Consider the following 13203-nt stretch of genomic DNA (forward strand, 5'->3'; position numbering starts at 1 on the left):
TTTAAAAAAAAAAGTCTCCAAGCCCCTCCTCCCCCTTCACATGGACCTCTCTCCTGCACCCCTGGGTGGGGGCGGGGGGGGCACAGACCCAGTTCTGTCCCTCAGTGGAGCACTCTCATTGGATCAGGGCTGCTCTAAGCCACTATGATGTCCTTTTGACCCTTACCTTAACCTACAAAGACCCTGTTTCTGAATAAGCTCACATTGGTTCCAGGTGGACGTGGATTTGGAGACCACACTGTTCCTCCCAGGACACTACCTCGCAGGATTGTTGTGGGGAGTGAGTGGCATGATGGAGAGCAAGCATTCAGCCCAGTACCCAGCACTTAAACACTCGGTACACGGCGGCCTTGAGTCCATGCACCTGTACGGCTATGTGGTTGCGGACGCTTGACTGTCTTGCTGTTTGCTAGATTTCTCCAAGTTTTATTTTCATATTTCACCAAGCGAATCAGTAGCTTTGAAGGTTTTTTTTTTTACTTCCTCTTTGTAAGTGTTCTAATTTGCTTGTTTCTGATTTTATCATCTCTCTCCTCACTTTTTCTATTGCTTAGAGTGGTGGTTTTTCTTTCTGTTACTCTCTTTTGCTTTGAGACCGTTTGGGGTGTTTGGAGATGTAGTGCAGCCATTTGGTCAACAGGCAGAATCATACCGTATTACTGAATTTTTCCCACGCGCATTCCTTCATGTTTTAAGTCAGGTAAGCGGTTTTGCTCCTCTTGTAGAGGTGGGTAAGGGGGTCAGCATTGCGGTGGAATGGGCTAAGCCACATCGGAGTGCAGGTTCAAGTCCCAACTGCTCTGCTTCTGATCCAGCTCCCTGCTAATGCGTCTGGGAAAGCAGAGCAAGATGGTCCAAGTGCTTGGGCCCCTGCACCCACCTGGGAGACCCAGATGGAGTTCTGGGCTCCTGGCTTCAGCTTGGCCCAATGCAGGCTGTTTTGGCTATTTGGAGAGTGAACCAGCAGATGGGTTGACTGACTGACTCTCTTCCCCTTTCAAATGAACAATCTTTATTTTTAAAAAAAATGTGGGCGAAGTTCTGTTTATTGTTGAGAGTGATTTTCCCTGGCACTTTGTTATGGTCTTGTTTATACTGATCACCTCCATAAGTAAATTTTTATCCTTTCTTGCTCACTCGGCTCCTGCCTTCCATCTAAGCCACTGTCTCTCCAGGCCTGTGCTTGTCACTTGCGCAGGAGCCCCCCTCGGGGCTTCCTCACAGCCCTGACCCGCGCTGCGCCCACCCCTTCCCCAGCACGAGGGCAGTGAACGGGCTGACCCGTGCCCAGGTCAGGCTGGGGCACTCAGCTGCATCCTGGACTCCACATTGGGCTCCTCAGCAGGGTCCTGAACGCTGACCTGGAGCGGACTCCAACTGCTGTCCAGACCGCATTCTAGAACCAACTCGGAGCTCCATGAGGGGTCTGGCTGGGTAGGGACAGGCTCCAGGCTGGACTCCATGCCGAGTGCCCCTGCTGGCACTGGACTCTAGGCTGGGGTCTAGGCCTGGCCACACTTGGGGCAGCCAAGGCCCCAAGCCCAAACTTTTGCTTCCTTCCCCTGCAGTGCCCATTTGGTAAAAGAAAGGCAAGCCGACAGGTGCACATTAGGAAACACGGGACAGTTTATTACCGGCATTGTGGGAAGCAAGGAGGTGGCTGGGCCCCAGAAGGCCCTTCTAGAACAGGACTCAAGGAACACAAAGACAAGAGCAAAAGGGGGTGGCGGGAGAGCCGATGTGCGTGGACAGCCGCGTCTTCCAAGTGCTGCTCTGCTCCTGTGAGCTTCCCTCTCAGGAAAACAACCCTCCTGCCGTGCTGTTTCCATCTCTCTGTGGGCAGCGCTGACAGCACCTCCCGCAGGCCAAGGTCTCTGCCAAGCACCAAAGGAGTTCCCAGAGCCTAGAGCCTGCTGCGGGCACGGCCCGGGAAGCCGGGCCTGAGCCAGTGGAAGTGACTCGGCCTCTGCTGTGGGCTTCGGCCCTGGCGGGAAGTGCAGAAGCCGTGCTGGCCTCAGCCCAGGGTGGGGCAGCTGAGGGCACGTGGGACAGCAGGAATCCCACCAGCTGCGCTTCACCGTCCCTTGAGGATCAGGCGGGTTTTCCCATCTCCAATGACGAACCTACAAAAGAAAAAAAAAAAAAAGGTGGCCTTGTGCCTGTGGGGTCTAATGGAAGAGACCCAGCCCTCCGTCATGTATCTCCTGGCCCAGAATTCTCCAGAGAGGCCTCCCTGAGCCTTTCCAGCCTCCACAGCCAGACGCCCGTGGGGAGGGGGAGATGTCACGTGGCTGCCCTCTGACAGCAGAGAACAGCGAGCAAGGCTACACACTGAGACAGAGGCCGCCAGGTGCTCACAGACGGGTCCGCCCCGGTGCCTGTCCCCTCCCAGGCCGTGCAAGTCCAGACACCAAGCCCTGCCCCCAGGAGCAGAGGGAGCTGGGTATCAGAAGAGAGGACACGCGGGCAGAGGGAGAACTGCTCCCAGCACATTTTATAGGAATGGCACCTCCCAACAGGCTTCCTCTTGGTTTCCCTGTGTGGACAGCCCCCCGCCCCGGCGGTGTACAGCTGCCCCTTGGGGGATACCCATCTGCTGCTTTCGGTCCTACTCCCAGTTGTTCACATCGGACTGACCTTGAACCGTACCCCAAGGTGAGACTTGTGCTCCAGACACTGCCTGACCCCCATGGCTGCAGTGAGTGATTCTGGGGTACACCCACGCCCCCGGGCTGGGCCAGCCCACGCCAGCGGCCGTCAAATGCAGGCCGTTTGCTAGAGCTGTTTCTCTCTTCCCTCTGGAGTTTGTTCAGCGGCTGGGACGCGAGCCTGGGGTGGTTCCCGAGCGCCCGGGGCCTCTGCTGGGGACACTGCCTGAGCATGCGCACCCGGAGGAGGGGAGGGCCGTTTAGATGTGTAGGCATCGCTGGCAGGCCGCACACGATGATCCACGTAACAGGGAACCTGCTGTGCACGTACTGAGGTTTGAGTCCCATCTGGGGTTGCCTTAGCGGGACCAGACCAGGTGATTTCGTGGGCCCATTTATACGGCCCAAGGGCTGGACGTTCCCAACCCCGGCCTACAGGAAGCCAGTGCTACCTGTGAACTCTGTCCTCAGCACCAGTGAACCTCCCCTTCTGGGCTGGGGCTCTGTCACTTGCAACCAAAGTCCCCCCATAGAGCCAGGTTTTGGCCTCTGAAGAAGGCACCCTCTTTCTTTCTTCAGACCCGGGCCAGAGCCTGGCCCTCCAGCCCTGGACTCCATGGGAGCCGAATCCCCAGGCCCAGCAGGCGGGTCACACTCCTACCTGATGAGCACTCCAACAAGCAGGCCGCCCAGCAGAGGGCCCACCCAGTAGATCCAGTGGAAGCTCCAGTGGTTGGCCATCACAGCAGGTCCAAAGGCACGAGCAGGGTTCATGCAGGCTCCCGACACAGCGCCCCTGCAAACACCCAGCCACGTGGTCACAGGCGCCCAGGCAGGCCCCCACGTAGGCCTGGTCACACCCCACCCTGAAACCCTTGCTGATCCCCCACCCCACTCCCCGGTCAGGGGCTCCTGGGTAGATTTCAAAGAAGGTGAAGAGGCTGTTGGCAATAGGAGGCGACAGCGTGGCTCCTCCCTGCCCTGCGTGGACAGTCGGCCACTCCCCACACTTCTAGAACAGCCAGCAAGGAATGGCTAAGCAGTGACAGCAGGAAGAGGAGAGGGGTCCAAGTCTATAAAGCAAGGTCGAGCACTTGATGAACTTGACCCAGCTGAGCTAGTCCCACTGTGTGAGCTCTGTTTACACTCTCTGTTTCCACAGAGGTGAAGGGACCTGTCCCATTGGTGGTGGGCAGTGAATGAGAAAACGCATAAGTGGAGCCCATGTCTCATGTATCCAGTTAACGCACAGCAGGCGCTGTCTAGACTCGCGCTGACTCAGCCCTGCTGCACCCCAAGTGTGGGACCCAGAATCTCCTCTGTGGGGCCTGCACTCCAAGGGCCCCTCTCTGGTTCCGTGTCTGGGTTTGTCTGAACTCTGGCTGGAGGTCCCACAGGCCTCTCCCGACCCTGTGTCCAGTAACCAAAGTCAGGATTCAAGGACTTTGTAAGTGGGGCGGATGCTGTGTGGCCGAGAGAGAGCTAAGCAGCTGCTCAGGACACCTGCGTCCCACATCCAAGAGTCTGGGTCAAGTTCCAGATACTCTACTTCTGATCCAGCTCCATGCTCGCACATCTGGGAAGCACGGAGGATGGCTCAAGCATTCTGTCACCTACTTGGGAGACGTGACTGGGGCTCCTGGCTCCTGACTTCCTCCTAGCCCAGGCCCTGGTGTTGTGGCTATTGGGGGAGTAATTTCAAGTCTTTGAAAAGTAGTCTTGTAAGTGAGCCAAATGCCACTAGAGGGCAGTAACTCATCACTCGCCCTGCCCACCCCTCCACCCTAGCCCAGCAAAGCCCTGACTCCGTTCTGTGTTGGACATTGGTAAGAAGCTCCCTCGTCCATTCCAGCAGATACGGGCACCTGCCTCAGGTCTGGAACTTCATTTGCCGTGGCCCCATCACCTTAAATCCCTCCTGTCCTCTCTGTGCCTCATTTTTCTCATCTTTAAAATGGGAGGAAATAATCCCTGACTCAACTTTATCTCCTGGATCCCTTCCCCAGCCTGCTGAGAGGCTCCAAGTGAAGCAAAGGGGGTGGATGCTGTTTGTAAGTCTCAGGCTAAAACCTCACCCAGCCATACCCAGGGAGTGAGCACAGCCTGTAGGAATGTCCTATTCACGCCACGGAAAAATGGAGAACATTTTATGTAAAAATCCAGATTTCTGACTCTCCTGCAAAGAAATGAGCAGGAAGTCCTCCCAGACCCACACTAGCCCTGACGCGTGGTGGCTTCCTCGGATGCCACAGTCCCCACCACCCCCTGTTGTCTGCCCAGTGCTGCAAGCCCCTTCCTGGCTCCTCCCAGCGAGTGTGTGCACCACCCTCAGGCCTGACCGCCTCAGGGGCCAACTCTCAGCCCAGCTCAGTACGCAGCAGCCCCCTTCTGCGGGACACTCACCCCGCCAGGATATCCACGACGACGGAGAAGCCGATGGAGAACGGGGCCAGGGGGCCTCGCGTCTTCTCGTTGATGGCGCCCATGCACACAGCCAGGGCCAGCAGCGTCGTCATGACGATCTCCGCCCCCAGCGCCCTCACCACCTGCCCATGCTCCTGGACCGTCACAAAGGCCGCCCCTGTGGCATTCCAAAACCTCTCCTCCGGACTCACGGCCTGCGGGGAGGAAAAGCCGCTCAGCCTCAGAGCAGGGCAAGGGGGCCCTACAAGTGCTTCCCGCCCACCTCAGGGTCAGTCTGTACGTGGACAGATCCGGGTCCCCTGCCTGGGATCGCCAGTGTTTGCTGCTGACCTCACCAAGGCTGCCTTGCTCATCTGCAGGTAACACAACAGGTTCTCTGGGGGCTACGGGCCTGACTCCTGGGTCACTTGGGCCACTCTCTTTGAGATCCTACTCATATATGCCACTCACACAGGGCCAGGGGACACATTGCCAGGCCCCCATGGGACCCCAGCCGCAGAGCAAGGAGAGCCCTAGGGAGTGCAAACCCAATGAACTCTGCAGGAAATGGGTGCAGCTCCTAGAGAGAGAGGACGGTGGGCGTGCAGCAGCTTGCCTGGCTGCTCGTGCCTTGGCTTCCACCAGCTATGCAACGGGGATGGTCGTGACAGCTCCTCGCTCGCCCACAGTGGGCGCTCTCTCAGGACTGGGAGATTCAATGACAGCACAACACAGTGGGTCCTCCCAACCGCGGATCAAGATCTGCTAAACAAAATTGCATCGCTGCTGAACACGCACAGAGCTTTGCAAAGTCTGTGGCCTTCCTGCGGGGATGGGAGGATTCCAAATGCAAGCTGAGTAGCAACTGCCATTGAAGGTATTTCAGTTGAAAGGCCAGCAAACCAGAGAATACACTGACACTGAATTCTGGCCGTGAGCAGAATGAATGGGCAGGTGACCGAATGAATGAGTGAATGAGCAAATGAATCGAGCATTGCGAACTGCCCAGATCCACTCCAAAGCCAGAAACGGGCTCAGGAAGAGAATTGCCAAGTCTTGAATCTGCTTCCCGCTCCGAGCAGGGGAGGGTTTGATCAGGACACAGCTGGGTGCTTTTGTAAGGCACCCAAAGCCCTGGGAAGGTCCCCCACCCACCCACCCACCCAGGAGCACAGGGCCACCCAATGCCACTGGGAGAAACCAGCAAAGAGCTGCACATGTCCCGGCTCCCCACCTCCCCCGACACACCCACCATCAGAGCTGAAGCCACAGCCCAGCCCCGTCGGGGGCACCCACCTTGGCCAGGGCGGCCCCAATCAGCCCCCCGCACAGCTGCGAGATCCAGTAGGGAAGGAGCAACAGCAGGTTGAGGCCTCCGATCAGCGTGGCCGCCAGGGACACCGCAGGGTTGAAGTGTCCGCCACTGGAAGCAGCAAGAGCAGAAGGCGACATGAGGTCAAGGTGAAAGGTGAGAGACCCCGTCCCTGGCAGCCCCGCAGCCGCAGCCCAAGGCCAGCTTCACACAGGCAGGGTCAGACTGGGGCTGACCCCGGCAGGAACAGGCACCCGATCCCTCCCAGGTTTCCCGGGGTGCCAGGTGGTGGGACGAGGGCTGTGAGGGAGAGCCGGGAAGGGAGAAGCCCCTGTACCCCCAGCCTGGACCACAGAAGATGTAGAAATACCGTCCCCTAGGCTGTCCAGACTCCCTCACAGCTCCCTGCAGTGAGCCGCAGGTCACACTGAGGTCCCAGGCTCCAAATTAGTAGCCCAAGAGAGAGGAATCCTGGCCTCTCTGTAGAAGTAGCCAGGCAGGGTGTGCCTTGTGGCACAGCACAAATTAAGCCACCACTTGTGACACTGACATCCCATATGAGCACAGTTTGAGTCCCGGCTGCTCAGCTTCCTACCCAGCTTCCTGCTAATGTGCCTGGGAAAGCAACAGGAGACTCAAGTGCTTGGACCCCTGCCACCCCCATGGAAGACCCGGATGGAGTTCCAGGCTCCTGCCTTCAACCTGGCCCAGCACTGGCTGTTGCAGCCATTTGGGGAATGAACCAGCAGATAGAAGATTTCTTTCTCTCTGGCTCTCTCTCTCTCTCTCTCTCCCTTTCAAATTAACACCATAAGTCTTAAAAGAATATAGACAAGCCCTGAATAGGAGCTGATTGGTTGAACTCTCAGCCAATAAAGATCCTGGTTTTGGTCTGAAATCGGGTCGAGTGTCACAATGAGATCAGGAGTTCAAGGTGGAAATGGCATTGAGGATCTGGGTGGGGACGTAAGTTCACCATCAGGTCAGGGAGGGACCTGGACGGGAGTGAGACAAGCCAGAACTCAGGGGCAAAGGGCACACTCAGGTTCACTGGCCCCTCCAGGGGTCATGGGGAAAGAGCCTTCCCTTCCACCTAAGCCCTCAACCAGAACAGGCCCAAAGCCAGGAGGCCCCCAAGCCTCTGGCACACCCAGGCATATCCCACCCAGTCACACTCTGATACAGGCACTACTGTCAGGGGCTGGCCCATTAAAACTCTCTGAACCCCAAGCATGGGTACCCCCAGAGGAGGAAACGTGACCCCAAAGACCCTCCACCCGTGTCACACACCAGCCACAGCGCCCCTAAATCTTAAGAGCCCACAGACACACAGAGGCTGGCACAGGAGACCTCGGCTCGGACACCCCCAGACCAGCTGGCTCTACCTTGCCTGGCCGGAGCTGGGCCCAGGCCCACAGGGAAACTCTCACAAGGCAGGAAGAGAGGCCAGCCAGGCCCCCCAGCCTGCAGATGGAGTGGAGGGGTGGGGACTCAGAGCCCTCTCGGAGTCACACTGCAGCCTATAATTTCCAAGTCCACGTCGGAGGGAACTGTCACGGTACCTGTCTTTCTGTTCCTGGCCTATGTCACTTAGCACAGTGATCTCTGTGTCCATGCGTTCGGCTGTGAATGTCAGGATTTTGTTCCTTTTCGTGGCTGAGTAGTACTCCTTGGTGCCCACACAGCGTGTGTTCTTATCCACGCTCCCTGTGATGGGCACCTAGATTGATCTCGCATCTGGCCTATTGTGAACAGGGGGGCGATAAACCCGGGAGTGCAGGAACCTCTGTCAGAAGCCAATCTCCCTTCCTCTGGACAGCTTCCCAGAGCAGAAGCTGGGTCATAGGATGGATGTGTCGTTAGTTTGTTGAGGACCCTGCACACTGCGCTCCGTAATGGCTGTAATAATGCTCATTCCCACCAGCCCTGCATTAGGACCCCCTGTTCTCCAGATTCTCGCCGGCTTTTATCCTGCCTTTTTTGAGAACAGCCATCCCAACAGGAGTGGGCATGTACCTCATCATGTTTTTTTATTGCATTTCTGATGGCTAGTGATACTGGACATTTTTTTGGTTTTCCTTGGCAATTTTTATTTCTTCTTTTCAAAACAATTTCTGTTCAAGCTGGGCACTGTGGCACAGTTGGTTAGGCCACTGCTTGGGACATCCACACTCCCTATCAGAGCGCCTGATCAAGTCCCAGCTACTCCGCTTCTGATCCAGCTTCCTGCTAACGCACCCTGGGAGGCAGATGACGATGGCCCCAGTGCCTGGGTTCCTGCCACACGTGTGGGAGACTCACATGGAGTTCCAGGCTCCTGGCTTCAGCCTGGCCCAGCCCCAGCTGATGCGGGCATTTAGGGGAGAAGGAGGATCTCTCTCTCTCTCTCTCGCTCGCTCTCTCTCTCTTTCAATAAATGAAAAATAAACATTTGCCAAAAATGCACAAAGTCTATTCAGATCCTTCACCCATTTCTTAACTGGTTGTTAGGTTGTCATTGAATTTCTTAAGTTTTTGAGGTTTTCTGTTCCATGTGAATATTTATATATTTTGGATATTAATCCTTTATCAGATGCATAATTTGCAAATATTTCCTCTCATAAAGTATACATATTCAGGTTAAGATATTCCTTGTTAATCTGGAAATTTTTAAATAATAATACCTTAAAAAATCAAAACAAATCAAAATAAAAGATGCTCTCAGCCTCCACCCCCTACACCCTGTATGCTCAGCGTGCCCCCCCAACCCCACCCCGGGAGGGGGCTGTGCGCCTCGAGCGCCACACGAGCTTCCCAGGTGACCACACACTCAGTAACAGTAAAGTGATCAAGACGTTCCCCGAGTTCACTCACTCATCACTCAGCAGATATTTATTAAACGCTTACTGTATACCAGGAGCTGTACCGGGTGCCTTATAGACCTTATCTTGGATCCATTCAGCAACCTCAAAGTCAAGGCTGTACAAATATTTGCTGAAGACCTCAATGATAGAATGAAGGGCTGGTATTGCAGGGACTGGCGTTGTGGTGCAGCAGGTTAAGCCGCGGCCTGCGGCACCGGCATCTCATATCAGAGTGCCGGTTTGGAGTTCTAGCTGCTCCATTTCCAATCCAGCTTCCTGCTAATGTGCCTGGAAAGGCAGTGGATGAGGGCCCAAGTACGTGGGCTCTTGCTGCCCACGTGGGACGCCCAGATGCAGTTCCAGGCTCCTGCAGCCATTTGGGGAGTGAACCAGCAGACAGAAGATATCTCTCCCTCCCTCCACCTCTCTCTTTCTTTCCTCCAACCCCACATATCTCTGCCTTTCAAATTTAAAAAAAAAAAAAAAAGCATTTCAGATAGGCAATACAGTGCAGTGCCTAGGAGATTTCTCTCCCACCACATGGCCTGGGTTCAAACCCCAGCTCCAGCTCTGCTACAAGCACCTGTGTGACCTGGGCAAGTTACATAACCTCCCTGTCGCCTCCATGATCCCTACCTGATAAGGCCGTTGCAAAGGTCAAATGAATTGATCCGTGCACAGCACCTGGTAGCACCCATCTAATTAGTACTCAGGATTCGAATCCCAGCTGCTGTAATTATCCACCTTTATACCGCTGTGCTCAGAGGTTCAGCAGCTTGCCCTGGCCACCAGCTAAAATGGGACAAAGGCTGCATTCCACCCTGGATCCTTCTGATCCGCAGACTGTGTACCCTGCATCCCGACCACAGCCTCCCTCCCTCGGGTGTTTGCAGAGATGTTCAAGGTTCCTCTCCCACTCTCAGCAACACTGTTTCAGTTTCCTGAGACTAAAAGAGAGCAGCTGTGGGGCCTTGATCCCCTTGCCGGGTGCCCCATGCAAGTCATCGGCTCACCGAGGACCCAGTGACCTCCCCCTGCCCCCTCCAAGGAGCTCCCATCCAGAGGAGCATGAAGCAGGGGGAGCACCTCCCCTCTTTGCGGGCTGCGCCCACTGCAGCTGCCCGTCTACCAAGTGGGAACACTCCTTGCTCGCTTCAGCTGCACGTGTCCGCTACCCAAAGCCCCCCTCACCCCACGCCCCAACAGTCACAGTCACACAGCAGTCATTAGTGACTGTGTAGGCGACAGCCTCCAAGTTCTTCTCGGGCTGTGCCCCGCTTCCACGAAGCATGCGGGATTGGACACGGGAGCCAGACAGCTTGGATTTAACTCCAGGCTGTGTCAGTTTCTTGCCTTTAACCTTGGACAGGTTACACGGCCTTTCCTAGCCGACAAGGCGGCTGCCAGGGTTCTATGATTGATGGCTTTACGGTGCTTAGAGTAAGCACCTGGTACCTGGTCAGCAATCCGTGCATTCTGGCTTGGAAAAAAAAAAATCCTTCCTAAAATTCTTATTCTTGAAATATCTCATGGTATCCCATAAGTATACAGAATTTTCACATGTCAGTTAAGTGATACTTTAATGAGCTAAGATGTTGATTATTCCTATTTGGAGAGTGATTTGCCCCAAAGCCACAAGACTCACAGACTAGAGAGCCCCGGGAAGTTGACCACCTCTCCATGGTGCTCCTTCAGCCCTGCATGTGTGTCCAGGGGTCCCTGCCAACAGCTTTGTGCCCCACCTCCCAGCCCCCGCAGTCCGCACCAGGCTGAAGGCTCGGCACTGCTCTCACCTGATGTTCCCCAGCGTGGCGATGACAAGCCCCAAGGCCAGCCCGTGGGCCAGGGCGGGCTGCAGCCGCCCGGTGTCCGGGCCGTTCTCGATGACCGACAAGCACCCGATGAAGATGAAGAGGGCCGAGCCCAACAGCTCCACCAGACAGGGCTGCACGAACCGCTCGTACCAGGATTCCCGATACCTGCTGCCTAGGGTCAGCTCCTTCACCCTGCCGTCGCCAAGCTCAGAGTGACTCATGGTTGCCTGTGTGGGGGAAGGCACAGGATGCACACGGGAGGTGGGATGCAAGCCCAGACAGAAGCCCCGACCCCCTAGCCACCCCCACACACACACTGCCAGGCTGCCACAGAAGATGGCAGCTGTGGGCTCACCTCGCCAGACATCGGGGTAAGGTGGTACAGGGCCTGGGCTCTTGCCAGGGCTGCTGGGAAATTGCACCTGCTGTGCGGTACAGGCGTCTCTCCGGGACAGGGCTTGTGGATCCTGCTACAGGCGCTGCTCCTTTTAAACAACTGCAGAGGCTCCCGAGGGTGTTGAGAAAGCAATAAAGCCTTGGGTGGGAGGTGGCTCTGAGGCTGAGAAGAGCAAACTTTTTTTTTTTTTTTATCTCAACAGGGCAGGGCGGGAGGTGGGGGTGGCCAAGAACTGCTGGGCTTTCTGCCAAGGAGGGGCAAAAGCATGGACATGGTGGCACCATCCGGGGCCACACAGTAGGCGCTGGAGATCCAGCAGCCCAGCTCCCCGCAGTCCAGGTAAAATGGGCTCGAGGAAGGCGCCACGGGGTGCAACTGTGTGGTAAGTAACAGCGAAGTCAACTTCAATGACTTTTCCATGGTTCCCACAGACATTCCTTTCTCCCTGGGGCCCGGACACCCACGTGCACCCCGACAGCCTGTCCCGGGACCAGCATGAAGTTGAAGGACGACCCCTCCCCACCACACACACACACACACACACACACACGGATGGAGGCAGCAGGGACCAGCAAGACGCAGCGTGGTGCACTGGGAAAGCCAAGTGGACTCTAGAAGCAGGCTGCCTGCCTTTGAATCCCAGCGCCGCTCTGAGCTGGCTGCCCAGCCAGAAGCACCTTTCTTAACCTCTCTGTGGCCTTCTCCTGGGTGAGGTGCGGATGACAGTAATACAGCCAATGCTACAGAGTCAACGTGAGGTTAAGATGAGTTGATAAATGCAGAAAGTTCAGGGTGGTGCCGGACACATAACAAACCTAACACTTGTGCCCATTTCCGTAGGGAAGTTCAGGGTCACTACCATTTAAAGGACACTTTCTACATGCCAAGTACTGGGCTAAGTACCTTAGACCTATCGCCTCACTTAAACCTCACAGCAAGTCTATGATCACGGCCATTCTCCAGATGAGGATGTAGAGTTCTGGGCATGTTGCTATCTCGTGACCACACAGCTTACCTGATTGCATAACCCTGGGCTCATGCAAAAAAAAAAATAATGTGCTTACATAATGTGCTTCCACTTACATAATGTGCTTCCTGGAGGAGTCAGACTCACAGATACGGGAAGGAGGATGGTGGCTTGTACCAGGGGGGGCAAAGGGCAAAGGGAGAACGGGGAGTTAGGGTTCAGAGGGCACAGTTCTGTCTGGGAAGATGGGAAAGGCCTAGAGAGGGATGCCACTGATGGTCGCATTCTCAGTGGGATATACTTAACCACACGCTGTCCACTTCAAAGTGGCTAAAATGGCAAATGTCATATTACCTTTATTCTAGTACTGTGGGGGGTGGGGAGCTTGTAGGCTAAGCTATCATACTCCATTGCCATTTTTTTAATTATTTATTTATTTGGTGGAGTGCCATGGCCAGGAGCCATGGACCCGAACTCAGTTTGGGTCCCCGACTTGGGTGGTAGGAACCTGATTATTTTACACAATTAATAGATAATTGGATTGGCACTGTGGCTTAGTGGGTAAAGCCACTGCCTGCAGTGACAGCATCCCATATGGGTGCCGGTTCAAGTCCTGGCTGCTCCACTTCCAATCCAGCTCTCTGCTATGGCCTGGGAAAGCGGTAGAAGATGGTTCAAGTCCTTGGGCCCCTGTGCCCATGTGGGAGACCCAGAAGAACCTCCTGGAAGGAAGGAGGTGGAAGGGAAGGGAGGGAAACAGCGAGATGGGTTTATTTATTGGTTCATTCAACAATTTTTTAAACAAATGTTTTAAGATTT

The 13203-nt window shown here is 55.5% G+C and overlaps 1 protein-coding gene across 1 annotated transcript; it reads right to left on the reverse strand.

Moving 5' to 3' along the window:
* Positions 1 to 1608: 1608 nt before the first annotated feature.
* On the reverse strand, positions 1609 to 11534 carry AQP8 (aquaporin 8). Its single transcript, XM_002711852.5, has 6 exons — positions 11376 to 11534; positions 11000 to 11247; positions 6348 to 6474; positions 5052 to 5266; positions 3310 to 3444; positions 1609 to 2123 (listed from the first exon to the last, which is right to left on the reverse strand). Exons 1-6 carry the CDS (start codon positions 11385 to 11387, stop codon positions 2075 to 2077), a joined length of 786 nt encoding a protein of 261 aa, XP_002711898.2. The 5' UTR covers positions 11388 to 11534; the 3' UTR covers positions 1609 to 2074.
* Between the last annotated feature and the right edge of the window lie 1669 nt (positions 11535 to 13203).

The sequence above is a fragment of the Oryctolagus cuniculus genome, chromosome 19 (assembly GCF_964237555.1).
Source record: "Oryctolagus cuniculus chromosome 19, mOryCun1.1, whole genome shotgun sequence".
Taxonomy (NCBI): domain Eukaryota; kingdom Metazoa; phylum Chordata; class Mammalia; order Lagomorpha; family Leporidae; genus Oryctolagus; species Oryctolagus cuniculus.